General features: G+C 47.4%; 1 protein-coding gene across 1 annotated transcript in view; it reads right to left on the bottom strand.

Annotated features, from left to right (window-relative positions):
- Window positions 1-21,566, bottom strand: part of LOC116517817 (protein sidekick-1-like) — a 359,367-nt gene that overhangs the window by 9,846 nt on the left and 327,955 nt on the right. Inside the window, exons 21-24 of the mRNA XM_032230993.1 lie at window positions 10,940-11,104; window positions 9,930-10,067; window positions 5,854-5,974; window positions 3,605-3,734 (exon numbers count right to left, since the gene is read on the bottom strand). Of these exons, the coding sequence (XP_032086884.1) occupies window positions 3,605-3,734; window positions 5,854-5,974; window positions 9,930-10,067; window positions 10,940-11,104 (554 nt within the window). The remainder of the gene's footprint in view (window positions 1-3,604; window positions 3,735-5,853; window positions 5,975-9,929; window positions 10,068-10,939; window positions 11,105-21,566) is intronic.

Below are 21,566 nucleotides of genomic sequence, written 5' to 3'. Positions count from 1 at the left end.
AGGGGATCCAACATGCTTGACCAATGTCACCGTTGACTTTGACAGGAGGGCAAAACATGCAAGAGCCCCACACAAGGTCCGGGGGACAGCCACACACCCATCTCTCGCACACACCTGGCTTCGACAGAATTATTTTTTGGGGGTGGAAAATTTAAGGAGCCAAGAAGCAGGCAGGCAGGGGAATTGCTGTCCACTGTCAGTCCTGTGGATTCTCTTGGGCAAAGCTCCCTCCGCGCATTTCCCTTCAAACCGGACTGATTTCAGTTTCCAAGCATGGAGAAGAGAAATCTGATTCGGGATTTCCCAATTTAGGTTTTCCTAGAGCAATACTTCCTCCACATCTGAGACACGGGAAACCAGCCAGCATCAAAAGTCTAACAGGGACGGGCTGGATCATAGCAATAGCAATAGCAGTTCGACTTATCTACCGCTTCATAGGGCTTTCAGCCCTCTCTAAGCGGTTTACAGAGTCAGCATATATCGCCCCCCACAGTCTGGGTCCTCATTTCACCCACCTCGGAAGGATGGAAGGCTGAGTCAACCTTGAGCCGGTGAGATTAGAACCGCCTGAAACTGCAGATAACAGTCAGCTGAAGTGGCCTGCAGTACTGCACCCTAACCACTGCGCCACCTCGGCTCTTCTCATGGGGGGTGGGGGGAACGTCACAAAACCATTATTGTGTCTGTGCCAAAAACTCCTCTCGGGGATGGTTATGGGTTATGGCCTTCTTGACACCACGGGCAAGGGAAGGGTTTAATGAGAGAACAGGAGCCCTACGTTGGGCGATCCCCCCTCCCCTCTCTCTCTCTTGGCTCAGCCAACCGATGTCCTCTCGGCCGGGAGTTGGGTCTTAACGTTCTCTGGGGCACGTGGGGCTCCTGCCACGAATATCAAAAGTGACCCAGCCAACATTGCGCCGTGTGTAATGGCAGGTTTTAATTCCGGGGTGTCACACGGAGAAGAACAGAGGCGCTGCGAGTGCAATCACAAGATAATGTTGTCACTCCCCAGCGGCTCGGTCAGAGGGCAGGAGAAAGCAGCGGGCTGCCAAAGATAATTAACAAGAGGTGAAAGGCAGGTGACCAGGAGGACACCTCAGTGGAACACGGCCGAGAAGACAATTAATCTTCTCTCTCTCGGGGGCCTCCATGGCCGACCCAGCTTCTTCCTGCGTCCTCCTTGCCAAAGAGCGGAGCTCGTAATATTTCTGCTGCCGTCGCTGCTCTCCCTGATCTCTCAAGTCAGGTTAGAGCAGAGGGCCCCCCAAACTTTTTAAACAATTCATGGTCCCTCACTCTGTTCGGGGGGGGGGGGCAGACTGGGTGGGTGGGTGGGTGAAGCTAGGTGGTCATGTGACCAGTGGGCATGGCCAATTTATCAGTCCATTAAACAATACACACAAATTAAACTTTAATTTGTTATGCTCCTGGGGGTGGAAAGCAGGTTAGTGAAGGAATGTGGCTGCCTTGGGGGTGGGTGGGTTGCATCTCTCTCTCTCTCCCTCTTTATCTCTCTATCGCCCTCCCTTCTTTCCCCTCTCCACCGCTCCTTCCTTCCTTCATTTCTTCCTTCTTTCCCCTCTCCACCGCACCTTCCTTCCTTCATTTCTTCCTTCTTTCCTCTCTCTACTGCTCATTCCTTCCTTCTTTCATCTCTCTACCATTCCTTCCTTCCTTTCTTCTTTCCTGTCCTCTCTCCACCACTCCTTCCTTCCTTCCCTTCTTCTCTCCACCTCTCCTTCCTTCCTGTCTCCATCACTCCTTCCTTCCTTTCTTCTTTTCCTCCCTCTCTCCATTTCTTCCTTCCTTCTTTCCTCTCTCCACTGCTCCTTCCTTCCTTCTTTCATCTCTCTACCACTCCTTCCTTCCTTTCTTCTTTCCTGTCCTCTCTCCACCACTCCTTCATTCCTTCCCTTCTTCTCTCCACCTCTCCTTCCTTCCTCTCTCCATCACTCCTTCCTTTCTTTCTTCTTTTCCTTCTTCTCTCAATTTCTTCCTTCCTTCTTTCCTCTCTCCACTGCTCCTTCCTTCCTTCTTTCATCCATCTCTCTACCACTCCTTCCTTCCTTTCTTCTTTCCTGTCCTCTCTCCACCACTCCTTCCTTCCTTCCCTTCTTCTCTCCACCTCTCCTTCCTTCCTCTCTCCATCACTCCTTTCTTTCTTCTTTTCCTCCCTCTCTCCATTTCTTCTTTCCTTCTGTCCTCTCTCCACTGCTCCTTCCTTCCTTTCTTCTTTCCTGTCCTCTCTCCACCACTCCTTCCTTCCTCTCTCCATCACTCCTTCCTTTCTTTCTTTTCCCCCTTTTCTCCATTTCTTCCTTCCTTCCTTCTTTCCTCTCTCCACTGTTCCTTCCTTCCCTTCCTCTCTCCACCACTCCTCCCTCCCTCCCCTTTTCCTTCCCCTCCCTCCCCACAGACAGGACTTTTCATGTAAACCTTACTGTGGGAGGAGGGGACTTCCTGGGGGCGTGGCCTGTTGCCGAGGAGGGCTCCACCGAGCTCCTCAGGGGAGGAGGGATTGCGGAGAGGTATCCTAACCTGTCAAAGCCTTTTCCTCCCAGAGCTCCAGCCCAGGAGGATCTCCTCTGCCAGAGCACGAGGCAGGGGGTCCCTAATCAACATGCCCCTGGCATTCGCCTTGATTGATTGCATTTCCCTTTCACAATCTGGCATTTTCAGATCCGCAGATAGAAACGCAGGCATTGTGTTGAGAAGGGAGGGTGGGAGGGGGGACAGGGAGGGGTCATTCTGCCTTGTCAACTTGAGGCTTTCAAGATAATATTGCCTTACATGGGGAAATGGATTAAAATGGGAGTCGAAAGGAGACAGCAGCGAATCTTCCAAACTGAGCAATAGAAAGATTTCCTGAGCAATCTTTATCCCCCGAAAACCATGATTGGTTAGGTGGAAAGCCATGGCCCAGTTGAGTAGAATAACCCCTGTCAGTCCTGGGAACCATCTTTGGCATTGGGCCTTCCGGCCTGCCACATTTACTGCGGTGGGAAAATGGAAGGGTGGCTTACATGGAATAGGGGAGATAGTCAAAATAACATTCCTTTCTCAGAGAGTCAAGGACGTCTTGCCCTGCGCCTTGAGGGGCGTGACTGGGAGGCATCTCCAGTTGGGATGGTACTCTGATGGGACCATGTGATGGACATGTGGGTGATGGGCAGGGGCTTGGATTTTCGTTTGGGTGGGGAAAACCAGGGAAGCTTCCAGATGCGGGTTTTCCCCAGATGTGCCAATAGGACATCTCTAATAAAATGGAACTTTGAGGAACATCAAGAGTCTTCTTTTGTTGGGGGCGTACCTTGGATCCTGTTGGTGATGCCTTCTTGTGTCTTACTTACATACTTGATCTTGGAATGTTTTTTTGGTTCTTGGTTTGGGTTCCGTTCCTTCTCAAGAGGCCAGAAAAAGCTCTGGGGAACTTTTGTGACCTTCTGTGAACTTCTACTGGGCTGAAGATAAGATTGTCCCTTTCTCTTCATCCTACTTCACCACTCCCTGATGCAACTTGCCTAATTTAGCAGTAATCCTGAGCAAGCCTTCGCTGTCTCATTTCAATAGGGTTCCTCCAACCAGCGTTGAACAAACAACTCACTTCCGACTCTGAAGCGTCCAAGGGCTTCTCGGTGAGAGCGATGCTTTCTGCCAAGATGGCCCCATTGTACTTGTTGCAGATGTCCTCATCTGAATAATGTAGGCCTCCAGGGCTCGGGCGAGGTGGCGATCTGGAACCAGGAAAGGAAAGGGAATTAAGATTGGGCTGATTTATGAGTCCCTCAGATAGATAGCACTAGCACTGCAAGAAAACAATCATGCTCAGAGAACACCAAGGACCCCACAGTTCCTCCTCCTCTCCCTCCTCCTCCTCCTCTCCATTGCCTTCTAGCACTGATGCTGTTACCTAGCTGGGTCATGAAACAGCTGCAGGAAAGCAGCCAAGCTCAGAGAACACCAGGACCCCCTCATATATCTATCCACAACTTCAAAATATTTCTGCAAAGAGAATTTGCCCCTTCCTCTGAAGTCAGAGGAAGAAATTTCTTGAACGCCACTGTGGTTTTCCCTCCCGCAAACTCCCTAATTTCATTTATATTTATATGGCTGGATGCTTATCAATGTCATGCAATCAAGCTTTCCCATCTCTTGCGACGCTGCGTGGTGCATGCATCATAATAGAAATCGGTGTCCTTTTTTCCACCTTTGTAGAGTCATTCAGATGATTCACCAAATGTTCACAGAGTTGACCGGGTTTTGAGCGTCTCGACGGGAAAGTTAAAAACAGCTTAAACTCAACTTCCTGTCATGCTCGACAAGATCAAGAGGTCAGGCCTGGAGCAGGGACGGGGAACGATGACCCTTTTTTATCACTGGTGGACTTCAAACTCCCAGAATTCCTGAGCCAGCCAGAATTCTGTGTGGCACGACAAAATCGCGGTCCACTAAAGCGCGCCCGATTAAAGCGCGTACCTGATGTCATCAGCAGCGCGACAAATACGACCGCGGAGAAAAAAGGGCGCTTTAAAAAGCGCTTTTAAAGCAAGCCGATTCACGTAAAGGTAAGGGTTAGGGTTAGGGTTAGGGTTAGGTTTAGGTTAAGGGTTAGGGTTAGGTTTAGGTTAAGGGTTAGGGTTAGGGTTAGGGTTACGTTAAGCGTTAGGGTTAGGTTTAGGGTTAGGTTAAGGGTTAGCGTTAGGTTTAGCGTTAGGTTAAGGGTTAGGTTTAGGGTTAGGTTTAGGGTTAGGGTTAGGTTTGGGGGGTTAGGGTAAGGTTTTCGCGTTAATTTTAACTTTACCGCTCACAGCGTGCTGTTTTCGTCGCGCTGTGATGACGTCAGGTACGCGCTTTCGTCGAGCGCGCTTTAGTCTACCGCGGTTTTGTGGTGGAACCGAATTCTGGGAGTTGAAGCCCCCAAGTCATGGAAGGGCCATAGTTCCCCATCCTTGCATGAGAGAATGGTGGCTTGTTACAGTCCTGCAGACAATGCCAGAGACAGCACTTCGTTTGACTTGACCCAAGACTCTCAGATGCGACTCAGCTGCGGTAGACGTTTTGCCGCAGGGGAGAAGGAAGCCATACATGCAAGCTGTGAATTGCCACTGCAGTGCAAAGAAGACAGAGCCTTCGCATGTAGCTGTGCTCCCGAGCTTAGAGAGGGCTGGAAAGAGGGTTTTTTTTTAAAAAAAAAAATCATCCCACCCTTCCAAGAGAATATGCATAACTAAGCAATAGCAATAGCCATAGCACTTAGACGAATATTCTGCTGCACAGTGCTTTCCAGCCCTCTCTAAGCGGTTTAGCCTCTTGCCCCCAACAATCTGGGTCCTCATTTTACCCACCTTGGATGGACGGAAGGCTGAGTCAACCTTGAGCCGGTGAGATTTGAACTGACAAACTGCTGGCAGCCGACAGTCAGCAGAAGTAGCCTGCAGTACTGCACTCTGACCACTGTGCCACCATTGCCCTTCCTTCCTTCCTTCCTTCCTTCCTTCCTTCCTTCCTTCCTTCCTTCCTTCCTTCCTTCCTTCCCTCCCTCCCTCCTTCCTTCCTTCCTTCCTTCCTTCCCTCCCTCCCTCCCTCCCTCCCTCTTAGCACTTAGATATATACTGCTTTACAGTGCTTTCACAGCCCTCTCTAACTGGTTTACAGAGTCAGCCTCTTGCCCCCAACAATCTGGGTCCTCATTTTACAGACCGTCAGAAGGATGGAAGGCTGAGTCAACCTGGAGTCAGTCAGGTTCGAACTCCTGACGGTGAGAAATGAGGCTGCATTCTAACCACTGCCCCACTGTGACTTAGAGCCTATCCCAACTGGGTGTCTGCCTGGATTCCTCTGGTGCCACCTCACCTGGTTCCGTTCTTCTTCAAGAAAGTATTTTTGACATTGAGATGCCTGCTGTTGAGCTCCAGAGATGTAAACCCCCCATTGTCCAGAGTGACCGTCTCTTCCACGCCGGACACATTTTTTCCTGGGGACAAATGACGACAGAATGAGCGAAGGCGTAGACCCTTCTCTGGCTCTGGGTGAAAACAGAGGGAGGGGAAAAAAAACCCATCATTTTTGAGATAACTGTGAGGCACAAAGGATCAGGCCCATGCATCACATTCCAGTTAAGCTGATTTATTGCTCATGCCTACATACAAATATTTAGCAATGATCAGCACTAAATAGGCACTAGATAAGGGTCAGTGGAATTCAAGTAGGGCTGAATCTGGAACATTTGTGGCAACATAAGGATGCTAAGCTAGCGACACACTTAACTCCACCCCCAACTCTACCTGCTCTTCTCCTACAATAATCATTTTTTTTAAATAAAGAAACATAAGCAGCAGGAGACGGTGGGACAACACATCCTGCAAATTTGTTATTGGAAGTGTTAAACAGAAGTATTAGACCAGACTTAGAAATAAAAACATATGAAAAAAAAATACAAATTACAAGCATTTGCAGATGACCCGGTATTTATCTTAGAAGAACCGCTAGAAACTGGACCTAAGCTAATAGGGGAAAAAAAAATAGAAGAACACAGAAAAGTTGCAGGATTGACAATAAATAAAGAAAAAAAAAACTAAAGTATTAGTCAAAAATCTGACAGGCAAGTTTTAGTTTTTATTGAGGGGACTTTATGCTTTTTTTTCCCTTTGATATAACATGTGTTTTTCATTTGTTTTTTCTTTCCAATGGACATATGGATTTCTTCATCTAACCAATGAATCTATAGCAAAGATTAAAGCCCTGATATTTTCAGATTTAGCAGCTCCTTTCACCTTGGGTGTCCTAAGAACACAGAATAGACTTTCAAATCATGGCCCCATTCAAGACAGCTTAAAAGAAAAGCTCCATCGATTTCGGGTAGGTTTGCCCCCAAGGAAGGAACTTGAGGATTACGGCTTCGCAGCCTGCATCTGCTCGTGTTCACTTGAAGAATTACTTCCGCTGAATTCATTGGGAATCAAACATGGTGAAGGCGAAGCAGACTGGGGGCGAGGAAGGCTTGGGACAACCATTTAGAGATGGTAAAACAAGTCACGACCTCCTTTCGGAGTGGATGAGCACAATTATATTTTGGAACACTCTTTCGCCGTTCTTTAAAGAAACAAAAATGCTGTTCTGTAAATTGAAAACTAAGGTAGAAATTTCTCCCGAAGGGCCCTCCTAACTTTCAAGGAAGTTTTTGGTTTGCTAATGGATGAAATGGTTTGAAAGGTCACCCCCCCCACCACCACCACCTTTTGCAATCTCAAGTGATATGACCCATTTTCCCACTTGGGTGGAAATGAGAAACTTAAAAGACCTGTTGTGGCCCTCCAGTGGCCAGTGGAGCTGGCAGCAGATTCGGACAGTGAGGAGGTTGGGGAGGAACCTGGGCCAGTCCTGGAGTCTGGGGAAGGCTCGGATCAGGGCTCTGTGTCGGAGGCAGAGGGGGGGGGGCACAGAATAGTAATCAATTCCAGGACTTCAGTTGGCACCCGATTTGGTCATGACCAGAAGGAAGAGTGACTGCGCATGCGCGCACACACAAAAATTGGTGCAGAAGGGGAAATCGCCACAGTTGTGTTTATTCGGCCCTCGAGGATGTGTTTGTGACCCGAGTGAAACATTTAGCAGATTTTTTCGGCCAACATCCAAATTGTTTGTGGTCTGAGCCATTTGGGACCCAAAGTCCCACTATAATAAGGGTTAAGTGGAGAGGCAGTTTCTGTAAGCAGGGCAATAAAGATTATCTAGAAACAACACCAGAATGTTTCCTTCCTGCCTTCCTTACAGGATTAGCCTTGTTAGAAAAAAAGCAAAATGAGATTTCTTCCAACAACCGGTTCTCCGAACTGCTTAGAAAGTTAACAACCGGTTCTCCCGAATAGGTGCGAACCGGCTGAATCCCACCACTGCTCTCGGTCTGCTATCAACTTCCCCTGCTTCAGAAAAGTTGTTCCTGCACAACTTCTCCTGCTGCGCAACCTCTGGAAAAGGTGAAGGACAGACCTGCCCTTTTGTGTTGTCGTCCACAGAGAGAGAAAGAGAGAGAGCTGCCTATGCATGGCGCATAGGAATCGAAAATAGCATTTAGCTCGATAAAGTGCCCTGCCATTCAAACATTTCCCATCCCAACGGAATAAAAGCTGATTTACTAACACTTGTTAGAAGTGAATTTATTCCTGGGGGGCAGGGGGGGAGAAAGGGAATGAGAGGATATAAATCTTTGACTGCAAATTGTGGAGTTCTGAAGAAAGTTTTCCCATGTGGGTTTTTATTACTGGCATAAACAAATGCCGGGCAACAAAATCTCATTCTCCCTGTGCCAAACACCATAGTGGTCAATGTCACTATTTTGCTTGCTGCTTGCTTGTTCTAAGGTCTGGTATGTCGGGGGGGGGAAGCGTGAACCCCCCATTTTTCAGTCTCAAAGAGTTAACGTGTCTGCCGCAGAGACACACACACACATATACTCCAGTTATTGGAGTGGCATGTGCTATTGGCAGCTTTTGAAAGGACTTTGTGTCTCAGGCGGAAAGGGCACAAAATTGATTTGCAAAGCTCCGAAAACAGTGTACGGGGGCCGAGCTATAAATATTTAAGCTCTCCCTGAAAGAGGCCAAGAGTCTAGGTTGGATGACAGGTGGAAGCGTAGGCCTGCAGGTATTATTAAGGGCGCCCGGGAACAAAGAAGTGCAACCCGAGGAATCTAAACAAGCACTTCAGCCTGCAGTGGCAATAACTCGGGCGCTTGGGATGAAGCACGCAAGGCAAGGATGCTATTTTCAACGCGCTGGAATTTCGTCTGATAAAACGTAGGACCAGTGGTGAGATTCAATTTTTTTTACTACCGGTTCTGTGAGCGTGGCATGATGGGTGTGGCAGGGGAAGGATACTGCAAAATCCCCATTCCCTCCTCACTCTGGGGCCAGCCAGAGGTGGCATTTGCTGGTTCTCCGAACTACTCAAAATTTCCACTACTGGTTCTCCGAACTACTCAAAATTTCCACTACTGGTTCTCTGAACTACTCAAAATTTCCACTACTGGTTCTCTGAACTACTCAAAATTTCCACTACTGGTTCTCTGAACTACTCAAAATTTCCACTACTGGTTCTCTGAACTACTCAAAATTTCTGCCACTGGTTCTCTGAACTACTCAAAATTTCCACTACTGGTTCTCTGAACTACTCAAAATTTCTGCCACTGGTTCTCTGAACTACTCAAAATTTCCACTACCGGTTCTCTGAACTACTCAAAATTTCTGCCACTGGTTCTCTGAACTACTCAAAATTTCCACTACTGGTTCTCTGAACTACTCAAAATTTCTGCCACTGGTTCTCTGAACTACTCAAAATGTCCACTACTGGTTCTCTGAACTACTCAAAATTTCCACTACTGGTTCTCTGAACTACTCAAAATTTCCACTACTGGTTCTCTGAACTACTCAAAATTTCTGCCACTGGTTCTCCGAACTACTCAAAATTTCCACTACTGGTTCTCTGAACTACTCAAAATTTCCACTACTGGTTCTCTGAACTACTCAAAATGTCCACTACTGGTTCTCTGAACTACTCAAAATTTCTGCTACCGGTTCTCTGAACTACTCAAAATTTCCACTACTGGTTCTCTGAACTACTCAAAATTTCCACTACTGGTTCTCTGAACTACTCAAAATGTCCACTACTGGTTCTCTGAACTACTCAAAATTTCCACTACTGGTTCTCTGAACTACTCAAAATTTCCGCTACCGGTTCTCCAGAACCTGTCAGAACCTGCTGGATTTCACCCCTGCGTAGGACCCAAGGGCGTTGTGTAGTATTGGAGGCAGGGATCAGTCCTCCCGGGACAAAACCAGGAGGCCCAAGGATTTGGTTAGGAAATATTATTTTCTAGTTTGTCAGAGGCTGAGGCTCCAAGGCTACAAAGGGGGATGGAGGAGACAACCCACCTGTGCTGTTGTCTCGGTACTTCTTAGTCTGGTTGTGTAAGACCAATGCGAAGATGACCATCAGGATGAGGATGAGGCTGCAGAGGGCCACCACCAGCAAAAACCACCACTCTTCGTAGAAAGGCGATCCTGTGTGAGCTGTAGGGAAGAAGGATCAACCGGTTGAGGGATGAGCTCTGGGACACTTATTTTTGCCCCAACTCATCTCTTTCAGGCATCTCTTTCATCCCTTTGAGAACATGGACTTATTTTAGAGGGCAAGCATGAGAGGGACTCACAGAAACTCCACAGTGACCTGTCTGCTCTTCTACAGAAGAAGAGAATACAAAGTTGGAAAGGACCTTGGAGGTCTTCTATCTAGTCCAGTGATGGCGAAACTTTTCCGCACCGAGTGCCCAAATAGGAATGCTGTCAGGCCTGCATTTATATTCCTTTTAGAATTTTGGCCTGCCACACTTTCTCTTATTTCATTATGCTGTTTCTTTAAGTATAGTCGATGGGAGGGGGGAATAGAAAGGAGTAGGATTGTGGAATGTATTGTTTTTCATTCTTTGCTAGAAGTCAAGGTCATCCTTTGTCTCCGCACTTTCACACCTGACCGGAAGAAGCTGGGCGTGGATGCCAGCGTGGAAGAAGAAGATTGGACCACGTGATGGATTGTGGGTGTGGGGACAAGATCATGAACTTTTAACTGGGTGGGATTCTGATGTCATTTCCAGTATTGGGATTAACACAGATGTGCCTAAGATGTCTGTCTTATTAAATTGGAACAAAAAGGATCATTTTGCCTTGGACTCTGATTTAATTCTGCATGATACTTGGAACGCTGACAAATGCACCCATGTGTCAGAGCACCAGAAACCCAAAGACCAGCTGGCTCCAATCTCTTCTTTAAAACCCTCCAGTGTTGGAACACCCACAACTTCTGGAGGCAAGTGGAGTGTCCCGATGTCAATCTTGCATCAATGAAGACTTCTCCACGTGTTCAAGGGAATGGTGAGTTTACCAACCTGAGATGGCTACAGAAGCTGCGCTGGGTTCTCCGTATCCAAACTCATTCACCGCCACCACCCGGAACTGGTAGCTTACTCCTTCTTTCAACTGGTCCAGGCTGACCGTGTGGGATGTAGCGCCCCGTGGGATGTTCTTCACAAACAGGTCCCACACGCCTTCATCTGCAAAAGCAGCAAAGAATGAGGAGTTTGGGTGGCCCCTTCTGATCATTTCACACGGGCGTACCCCAACTTCATTATGAGCAGAGATTAAGCTAGGGGTGTCCAAACTTGGCAATTGTAAGGCTTGTGGACTTCAACTCTCACAACTCTCACAGCTGGAGGAATTCTGGGACTTGAGGTCCACAGGGCTTTAAGTTGTCAATTATCACATATGGTGGACCTGCCCGGAAACACAAAAATATTGGACAAAAATTTGGAAATGGGTGCAAGAAATTACAGGAGAACAGATAAATACAAACCCGAAATCTTTCTACAGGGAATAATCAAAGGGAAATATACAAAGAAAATTAAGTACATATTAACACATCTGCTAACTACAGCTAGAATAGCATTTGCCCAATGCTGGAAACAAAATAATTCCCCCTCGGACGAATTAGTGATTAAAAAAACCTTTGGATTGTGCAGAGATGGACAAATTAACACTGAAATGAAAAGATAAAGAAGAGTCGGAATATTATGAAATTTGGAACAATTGGTACAAATAGCTGCAAAACAAGAATAAAATTAATTAAGCCAAAAAGCAATATATATAAATATATATAGAACTTTGTATAAAGCTGTGTAAATATAGAAGCGAAATATTATATACATGTACAGGTATGATGACACAACAATGTTGATGTAATGACTGTAAGGTGTTGTAGAAGGGAAAAAATAATAAAAAAATCTGTTAATAAAGTTGTCAATTTTTGAGACTCCTTCATTAGCCAACAATCAAGAAGTAAACAATACTGTACTTAAGGAGTTACCAATGCAGACAAACAAACTAACGATAAACCACAACCTAATCAAGAAACCACCAAGAACATTTCCACCAACTCTGGCAGGGTGAGCTAGTATATAAAAATAAAATCAAGCCCCACTGTCAACTCGCAAAGCATCCTTGGCCTGCTGTCGAGTTGCCATAGGAAAGGGGGATAAGACACTGATGAAGCAGCATGGCAGCCAGAAATAGAAGCACATTCCAGGCATATCTTTCTCAAGGCTGTATCCCAGGTTACCCGCAGCAGCCAGAGGGGGAGTGATCTTGACAGCCCGCTCCGTTCAAGTGCTCTGTTGGAGAATATGATTTATGACACACTCTGGGGGGAGGGGGGAAACAGGGTCATAATTGGGCCATAAATTAGGTGGGTCAGAATTGGTGTCACTTGGGAATGTGCTAACATGTTGCTCCTAATAAATAACTGGATTTCTTTTGAAGCTTGTCCCGTCCAGCCACTCCCTTCTAGCATTGATGATGTTACCCAGTCAGGTAATGAAATGTCTGCAAGAACATCACCCAGCTTGGAGATTACCAGGGACCTCACAAATACATAAATAAATAATCAAGAGACTACGGAGGTCCATGAAGTGCTTTCTAAAACCCCTGAAATAACCTTTCATTGGACTTGAAACTAATTACCTCGAATCCTTTTCTCTTGTAGTCCTTTACCTGTTCTTGATGCAGAGATTTTGCAGTAGCAGAAAAACCTGATTCGTGTGTCTCTAAAGTTGGCTGCCCATAAATTTCAGACCAAAAAGGTACTGGGTTCTGAGCACCGGTTGACAGTGATTAATACGCTCTCCGCTGCCTGTTGTTTGAGGATGATATTTGGCAAGCCCCCAACGTTGAGGCGGCGGGCTGGGAACGGAAAACCCCAGCCACCTTTTAGCCACGCAACCTCACGAGGGAGCAGATAATTTCTCCCCTGCAAATTCACTGTGGATTTGCCGGCCGCTGATCATAAATCCAGCCAAATGCCACCCCCTCGGCGGTCGGGATGGGTCTCTGTGTGGAACGCCGAGGATCAAATAAAAGACGGAGCTTTTAATAAATGATTTTACAAGGTAATAAAGGAAGCCGAGAGTTTTATTTACTTCGAGAGGCAGAGGACAGAGAGGTAGCGAGAGAGCCGGGAGTTCAAAACACTTGCAAAGAAATAAACAAACGGGAGATTCTTGCGAGAGAGAGAGGGCGGTCGGAGGAGATAGGGAGGAGAATTCCAAATTGGGGTTGTGGGTGGGCGGCATCCTTCTCACCCTTGATAAAGACAACTTTCCGGTTGTGGAAAGCTTCCAGAAATCGTTGCTATGGTTCAAGAACAACCACTTGTCAGTTGTGTGTGTGTGTGTGTGAAGAGAATTCCAATTGTCTGGGAGAAAAATCTATCACAGTTCTGCTAGCAGCCGGTTTACGTTTTGACCTGAACCTCTTCTGCTCTTCAGATTTCTTTCAAGGCAATTGGATACCGCTATTGAACAGGAACTCTTAGAGCTGGCTGGAGAATGGTAGGAGCTGAAGGCCACACATCTTGAAGTTGCCATGGTGGAGAAGTGCTGCCTTGGTTTGACGTCAGCGGAGATGCACAGTCATGGTTGTGTCCCAAAGGTGGGTTTTTTTTTCTTTTCCAAAAGGCAACAGGGCAATTTTTGGTGGGGTTTTTCCCCCCCTCTGAAAATGTTTTGGCTTCTCATCCAAGAAGCTGAAGAACTGAAGAAGCTTCTTGGAGGAGAAGCGAAACATTTTCAAGGGAAAAAACCCCCAAGAAAGTCTGGTTGCTTTTTGGAAAAAAGGATCTTTGGGACGTTCTTGGTTTCTTGCTAAGGCATCCTCTTTTATCATATGGGTCCTGAGGCCGATGCTGAGTTTTCCAAATGAGATTCAGGTATGGTCCATCTTCTCTTTCTTCTGACCATCCATGGAGAAAAAAATGTCCTGCTACTTTAGGTCCATCCTACAAAGTGATCTCGTGCCAGAATTTTGTGTCAAAACTCACATGAAGCACACATGTTGTTATGGCTCCCTCCCTCCCTTCCTCTCTCCCTCCCTCCGTTTTCTCTTCCCTCTCTCCTTCCTTCTATTCTTTTCCTTCCGTCCTTCTCTCACTCTCTCCTTCCTTCTTTCTCTCCCTGTCTCCTTCCTCCCTCCCTCTATTCTTTTCCTTCCTTCCTTCTCTCCTTCCTTCCTTCTCTCCCCCCCTCTCCCTTTCCTCCTCCCTCTATTATTTTCCTTCCATCCTTTTCTCCCTCCCTCCCTTCCTTCACCAAAGACAAATTCCTTGTGTGTCCAATCACACTTGGACAATACAGAATTCTACTCTACTCTACTCTACTCTACTCTACTCTACTCTTATCTATCCTTCCTTCCTTCTTTCCCACCTTCCTTCCTCTCTCTTCCATCCAACTTCCTTTTCCCCATCAAAGGGTTGAATTCTCAAGACAGCAATGCAATTCTTTCTGAAAATCAGTGCACCTTTCCATCAAAGCAAGCTATCGCAACGAATTTCCCCCCTCCAAGGGATTCATCCCAGAATGTTGGAAAACGATTCTGGAAAAGGCGGTTTTGCTTTTCTAGATCTACCCCTCGGAGCACGAGGGAGGTCTTTTCTGGATTCTCCAGATTGGCTGGTGTATTATGACCAGGAGGCTTACATTCAGGAGACTAATAACTGAAGGAATGCTTTTTTGCTTTAATGTCGAGGGAAAAGAAAGCTTGCCCTGGTAAATCACACGCCCCCCTAAAATAGGTGCCGTTACTCCCCATCAATTCTTGCTTAATGTACTGTGAGATGCAGCCCAGCTGGTTATGGGGTTGCAAGAGAATTGCTTTCAATTGCTTTTCTGTTTAGAAACATCTGTCCCCTTGTCTGCTTTTCCTATAGCCTTGGATTGGCCACATTTATTTGGAAAGAGGAGATTAAAGGGAATAACTGCTTACTTGGAAAAAAAAAAAAACCACTATCATTACACAGGTTGTGTTGCTAGAAAAGGAAAGAAAAAGGCACCGACCCCCGACTCTCTTTAGCACAGTAGAAGGCAACAACATTGCAACCACAATTTTTGCTTTTACCCAACAGTGTGTACAAACCGTTTCTATAACCATAAGCCCACAGTTAACAAAAAGAAAATCAAAATGTCATTTCCCACCCCCACAGAATCTAGAAGCAATTTCCAAATAGAAACGAAGTTAGATCTATTCTCTTCTTTGGATAAAAGAATCGATTTGATCATCTCTGCTTCTCTTTTCTGCAGGGAGTAATATATGCTTCTGTTAACTCATTAATCTTTACCATAATTTAGCTTTCCAGCCTATCATTTTGACTCTTAACGGGAGAAGTAGGACAGGATGCATGGCTTCTATATAGCTACCCAGTGATGCAATTCAGCTGCTTCTATCCAGGTAGTGGCTGGAGGCTCCACCTACCCGCCCAGACGTCCTGTTTCTGATGCTCTGCAAATGCAGAGATGGTCCTGTGAATCAGGGTGGGTTCCGGTTCCTTCTACGGCTGGTTCGCTCAGGGACGTGCTTTGAGCGTGTGATGCTCAATGCGTGCTATGCACAGTAGTAAAAAAATTGCTTCTGTGCATCTGCAAGATGGCGCTGCTGATAGAACCGGTTCAGGGGCGTGGCCAGCTGAGTTACTACAGTACCTACTCGTATGGATCGGTGCGAACCGGTACCAACCCACCTCTGCTGTGCATTCATGGAGGTGGCACGGGTCAGTGAAGCAAGCGCTCACATTTGCAAACCGGTAGCGAAGGTAAGTTGATCTCACCCCTGTAGCTACCCCTGGATTGTGAAGAAGAGTTCAGGGGCCACCTGTGTTTTCTCCTACAGCTCGCAAGGCCTCCTCTACCATCAGGTTTTATCCTTCCAGGAGTGTGTGTGTATGTGTGTGTCTGTGGGTGAGAGAGAGAGATCAGTGGTTCTGTGAGACACAGGTGTTAGAACAGACGCTGCACTAATGCACGAGTGCGATTTCACGGACAATTAATCGCTGCCGTGGGCTGAATCACGCTGTCAGTCAAGCCACCTCCGGCTTCAGGACCTGACAGGGTGGACGTCACTGATTAATTCCTTCCACCTTAGAGCTAAGGTTGATGGAAACCTGCCATTTTTACGCCCTTCTTGCCACCGTTGCCATTTCCCCCGCCCCGGGTGTGAGCGTGGCGAGGGCCACGCTGCAAAATGTGTCCTGCAGTCGATGTCGGCAGCTGAGCCTTCAACTCCTCCTGAAAGGAGCCTGGGAGAACCGTGTGAAAGAGCAAATTTATTTTTAAGGAGGTGAAAACCACAGCTCTGGCCGTCCGAAGGGCGAAGATGCCACAAGAAGGCTGACAAGCTGTTGATGTGACACCTGCTTGTCATTCAGGGGGAAGAGACGAAGCGGGGGGGGAGAAATGGCCCTCGGGGAGAGACATGCTGGGCAACCGAAGACCTTGCTTTGAACTGACTGGTTTAGGTCCATGTTTGAAATGGAATAAACGGCGGTGATAAAATGATACAGAAAAGAGCAGAAGGGGACGACTCTCCTTGAGGGCAGGGAAGCCAAGTTGAGCTCTAAATGAATGATGAATATCGGGAGAGGAACTCTACCAAAAACTCAGCATTTGAAAGAAATCTAGATCTTTCCTACTACATGGGGATGGAGAGGTAGGAAAGAGGGACATATTTTACCTGCTCTACCTGAATCGCTGCAAATAAGGACTGCGGCCAAGAAATTAAAAGAGGCTTGCTCCTGGGGAGGAAAGCTATGGCAAATCTGGACGGCAGACTATAAAGCAGAGACATCACCCTGCCAACAAAAGTGCGTCTAGTCAAGGCTATGGTTTTCCCCGTTGCAATGTTTGGCTGTGAAGGTTGGACCATAAGAAAGGCTGAGCGCCAAAGAATGGAGGCCTTTGAACTCTGGTGCTGGAGAAGAAGACTCCTGCATTGAGTCCCTTGGACTGCAAGGCCATCCAATCGATCAGTCCTAGAGGAGATCCACCCTGGCTGCTCTTTAGAAGGCCAGATCCTGAAGAGGAAACTCAAAGACTTTGGCCACCTAATGAGAAGGAAGAAGGACTCCCTGGAGAAGAGCCTCATGCTGGGAACGATGGAGGGCAAAAGAAGAAGGACTGCAAAGCCATCCAACCGGTCAGTCCTAGAGGAGATCAACCCTGGCTGCTCTTTAGAAGGCCGGATCCTGAAGAGGAAACTCAAAGACTTTGGCCACCTGATGAGAAGGAAGGACTCCCTGGAGAAGAGCCTCATGCTGGGAACGATGGAGGGCAAAAGAAGAAGAAGGGGACAGCAGAGAAGGAGGTGGCTGGATGGAGTCCCTCAAGCAGTCAGTGTGAGCTTCAATGGACTCTATTTTTCTACTTGCATTTTTTACGTGCTTTCAAACTCCAAGGTTGGCAGAAGCTGGGACAAGTAACAGGAGCTCACTCCATTATGCGGTGCTAGGGATTCGAACTACCAAACCGCCAACCTTTCTGATCGACATACTCAGTGTCTTAGCCACTGAGCCACCACGTCCCATGAATTCTACTTACAGTAGCTCTAATTTGGCCACTGAAGTATTGGAAATTTGTGATCAAGAGGGTGTCCTATTTGCTTGAACAAATTTAACCTCCTGGGTGGGAGACACTTGATGTTCCTCAAGAGATTGAATTTGCTAGTGCAAACCTCTGGCAATTGGGAGTGGAATGCCCTGTCGATAGGCTCTGGAGGGTTTAAGTCCTGTTTTTAAAAATTGACAGATCCGGCTGTTTGATGCCTTTTAAGATCTATCGCTTCCCAGGAAGAGTGGCGCTAATACTCTTAAGAAGAAGGAGAAGAAAAAAATAATCATATAATTATACCTTGAGGGTATTAAAAAAAAAGAGATTCCTTTGAAACAGAGAAATGCAGAGATTATTGGGAGAGGGGGAGTGGAGAAGGCGTGCTTTGGAGTTTCCTAGTTGGGGACGACAGTCCTAGCGATAAATTAAAAAGAAAGAAAGAAGGAGAAAAAGAAAGAGTGAAGTTGCCGGCATGGAAGGTTTAGAGTAATGGGGCCTATGATAGATGGCAATAGAGAAGCGGAGGCCTAAAGCAGAGTGTCTCAAACTTGACAACTGTAAGATATGTGGACTTCAACTCCCAGAATTCCCCAGCCGGGGAATTCTGGGAGTTGAAGTCCACAAATCTTAAAACTGACAAGTTGAAGAAACGCTGCCCTAAAGGAAGAGCAGGATGTTTATTGATCAAGGGGAATGGGACAACTCACTGCAGCTAAGTCGACACGGCCAGCTCGCCGCGGGATAATTTAACCATTCGACTGAATTATTTAAAATAAATATTTTAATCTTCGTCATGTACATTTCACTCCGTCCCTCCTTTTGCTCCCTTTCTTTAGTGATTCTATTCCCCCATTTCTTTGATATTAGGATAACTCTTGTCCTACGACGAGGGCTCCCAGGGCGGGCTGGCCGTGGCGAATTGTCATAGACCAGAGGTGGGTTGCTAATTTTTTTACTACTGGTTCAGGCGCACTCGTGAGCGGGCACAATGCCTCTGCGCAAGCCTGCAATGCTGCATTGTAATAAATGCGCCATTCTGGCTTCCTTCCTTCCTTCCTTCCTTCCTTCCTTCCTCCCTCCCTCCCTCCCTCCCTCCCTCCCTCCCTCCCTTCTTTCCTCCCTCCCTCCTTCCTTCCGAAGCAATAGCAGACTTATATACTGCTTCACAGTATTTCACAGCCCTCTCTAAGCGGTTTACAGAGTCAGCCTCTTGCCCCCACCAATCTGGGTCCTCATTTTACCCACCTCGGAAGGATGGAAGGCTGAGTAAACCTTGAGCCGGTCAGGATCGAACTCCTGGCAGTGGACAGAGTTAGCCTGCAATGCTGCATTGTAACAAATGTGCCACTATGGCTTCCTTCCTTCCTTCCTTCCTTCCTCCCTCCCTCCCTCCCTCCTTCCTTCCTTCCTCCCTCCTTTCTTTCCTCCCTCCCTCCTTCCTTCCCAAGCAATAGCAGACTTATATACTGCTTCACACGGCTTCACAGCCCCCTGTAACGGTTTACAGAGTCAGCCTATTGCCCCCAACAATCTGGGTCCTTGTTTTACCCACCTCGGAAGGATGGAAGGCTGAGTAAACCTTGAGCCAGGCAGGATCGAACTCCTGGCAGTGGACAGAGTTAGCCTGCAACACTGCATTGTAACAAATGTGCCACTATGGCTTCCTTCCTTCCTTCCTTCCTTCCTTCCTTCCATCCATCCATCCATCCTTCCCTTCCTTCCTTCCTTCCTTCCTTCTTTCCTTCTTTCCTTTGTTCCTTCCATCCTTCCTTTCCTTCCTCCCTCCCTCTCTTCCCAAGCAACAGCAGACTTATATACTGCTTCACACTGCTTCACAGCCCTCTCTAAGCGGTTTACAGAGTCAGCCTATTGCCCCCAACAATCTGGGTCCTCGTTTTACCCACCTCGGAAGGACGGAAGTCTGAGTCATCCTGGAGCTGGTGAGATTTGAACTGCCAATTTGTAGGCAGCCGGCAGGCAGCAGAAATAGCCTGCAGTACTGCACTCTGACCACTGCGCCACCATGGCTTTGAAATAGCAATAGCAGTAGACTTATATACCGCTTCATAGGGCTTTCAGCCCTCTCTAAGCGGTTTACAGAGTCAGCATATTGCCCCCAACAACAATCCGGGTCCTCATTTCACCCACCTCGGAAGGATGGAAGGCTGAGTCAACCCTGAGCCGGTGAGATTTGAACCGCTGAATTGCTGATCTAGCAGTAGCCTGCAGTGCTGCATTTAACCACTGCGCCACCTTGGCTCAGAAATGCAGAAGGATCCCGCAATGTAAGTTTTTGACTTCCCTAATTAATATCTGTCTCAAGGCATTTTCCTGGGCAAGTTTCATGGAAATGAATTGGACCAAGAGAAGAGCGAAATGATTCAACCGGGGAGGGGGGGGGGCAAACCCTGAAGCTTAAATCTCCCTTCATTTTGTTATGATGGATGGGCCACCCTTAGATAGTCTTGTTTTATTTCAGTGCATTAATTAATTTAAATGGATGAAAAAGTGGGTTACAAGCTCCAGTGACTGGTGGACGGGTGAGGAAGGGAAGAGGGAGGGGTGGTGGTGGGGCTGGGAAGGGTGATCCTTGAATGCTAAGCATGTTTCATTAACTCGGTTGTGAAAACTGTTATCAAAGCTACATTCTGGAAATTAAGAGGAAAATAATGGAGTAATGGAGACGAAGCGCTCGGATGGAAAAACAGCTGGCCTCAGCAAGAAGAGGGAATCGGAAGCCTTCTCCATTTGTGGGGGATAATTTGAGGGGTTGGGGAGAGGAACGATGAAGGCAGCCCAGAAGGGTCAGGAAGAGGTAGTGAAGGAGATGTTTTAATGATGGTGGAAGAAGGATTTGTCTTGGTGTTAGAGAAGCAAGGTAGACCTAATCCTTAGTGAGACCTTTTAGGAAACAGTGCTTTGGGGGGAAAATGGGCAGAGTTCAAGGGATAGCAGAGGAGAAAAACACTTCTGGAAGTTTAGAAGATTCATGCAGTACTGTAGCCTGTGAGTCACCATCCCCTCCAGCAGCCGAATCAGAGGTGGTGGTGGTGGTGGTGGTGGTGGTGGTGGTGGTGGAGGAGGAGGAGGAGGAGGAGGAGGAGGAGGAGGAGGAGGAGGAGGAGGAGGAATCTGGGTCAGCATCAGGACAACCTGGGAGCTCCAAGGGGGAAGAGGGATGAAGCTGTCAGAGAGAGAGAGAGAGAGAGGGAGGGAGAGGGAGAGGGAGAGGGAGAGAGGGAGAGAAGGAGAGAGGTGGAGACTGGGCCATCTGTCAACACTCAGATGGCGAGTCAACAGCCCCCAGGTCTGGAGGTGGCTGATGAGGAAGAGGAGGAACAGCTGGATCCAGTGCCTGACACGCAGATGCACAGAAGGAGAGGAGAGCAGTGGAAATCTATGGGCCGGTCCTTGGCAAGAAAGAGCCACTGTTGCTAGTGAAGTCCCACTCTAACTCTGGGGATAAAAGGCAGGGGGCAGAGATGAATTGGTGTGCAGAAGACAGAGGGGAGAGGAGAGCAGTGGAAATGTATGGGCTGGTCCTTGGGAAAGAAGAGCCACCTCTGCTAGCGAAGCCCCACTTGAGCTCTGGGGATAAAAGGCAGGGGGCGGAGATGAATAGGTGTGGCAGACAACTATTCATCTCCCTGCCGGACAGATTTATCAACCTGCGGTGAGAGAGAAACGTTTTGCCGGGACTGCCGGCATTCCTAATAAAAGAATCTTTTGTGTTTATGTCAGAGGGTTTTGTTACGTTTGGGGAGCTGGGTCAGAGCATGGAGGCTGGGATTGAGGGCCATCAACATTTGGCTGGGAACCATCAACCTCCCAACCAAGATTATTGGGAACCAGGAGAACGAAATCCTCAACCGTGGCCCTGGAAGAAGATCTAGAAGAGAACTCGGCGTACAGGGGTGTCATCCTGAAATGTAAGTGGGCAATATTGCTTGTGTCACACTTTCTATCATTCTACTATGCATTTTCTATGGTGGGAAAATGGGAGTGAGATGATATGTAGCCATAACAATATTCTTTCTAGAAAGCCAAGGTCATTCTTTGTCTTTGAACCTCTGCACCTGACCAGAACAGGATG

Source organism: Thamnophis elegans, chromosome 14 (genome assembly GCF_009769535.1).
Source record: "Thamnophis elegans isolate rThaEle1 chromosome 14, rThaEle1.pri, whole genome shotgun sequence".
Classification (NCBI taxonomy): Eukaryota; Metazoa; Chordata; class Lepidosauria; order Squamata; family Colubridae; genus Thamnophis; species Thamnophis elegans.
Note: the sequence above shows the minus strand (reverse complement) of the source record. Positions and strands in the feature narration are given on the sequence as shown.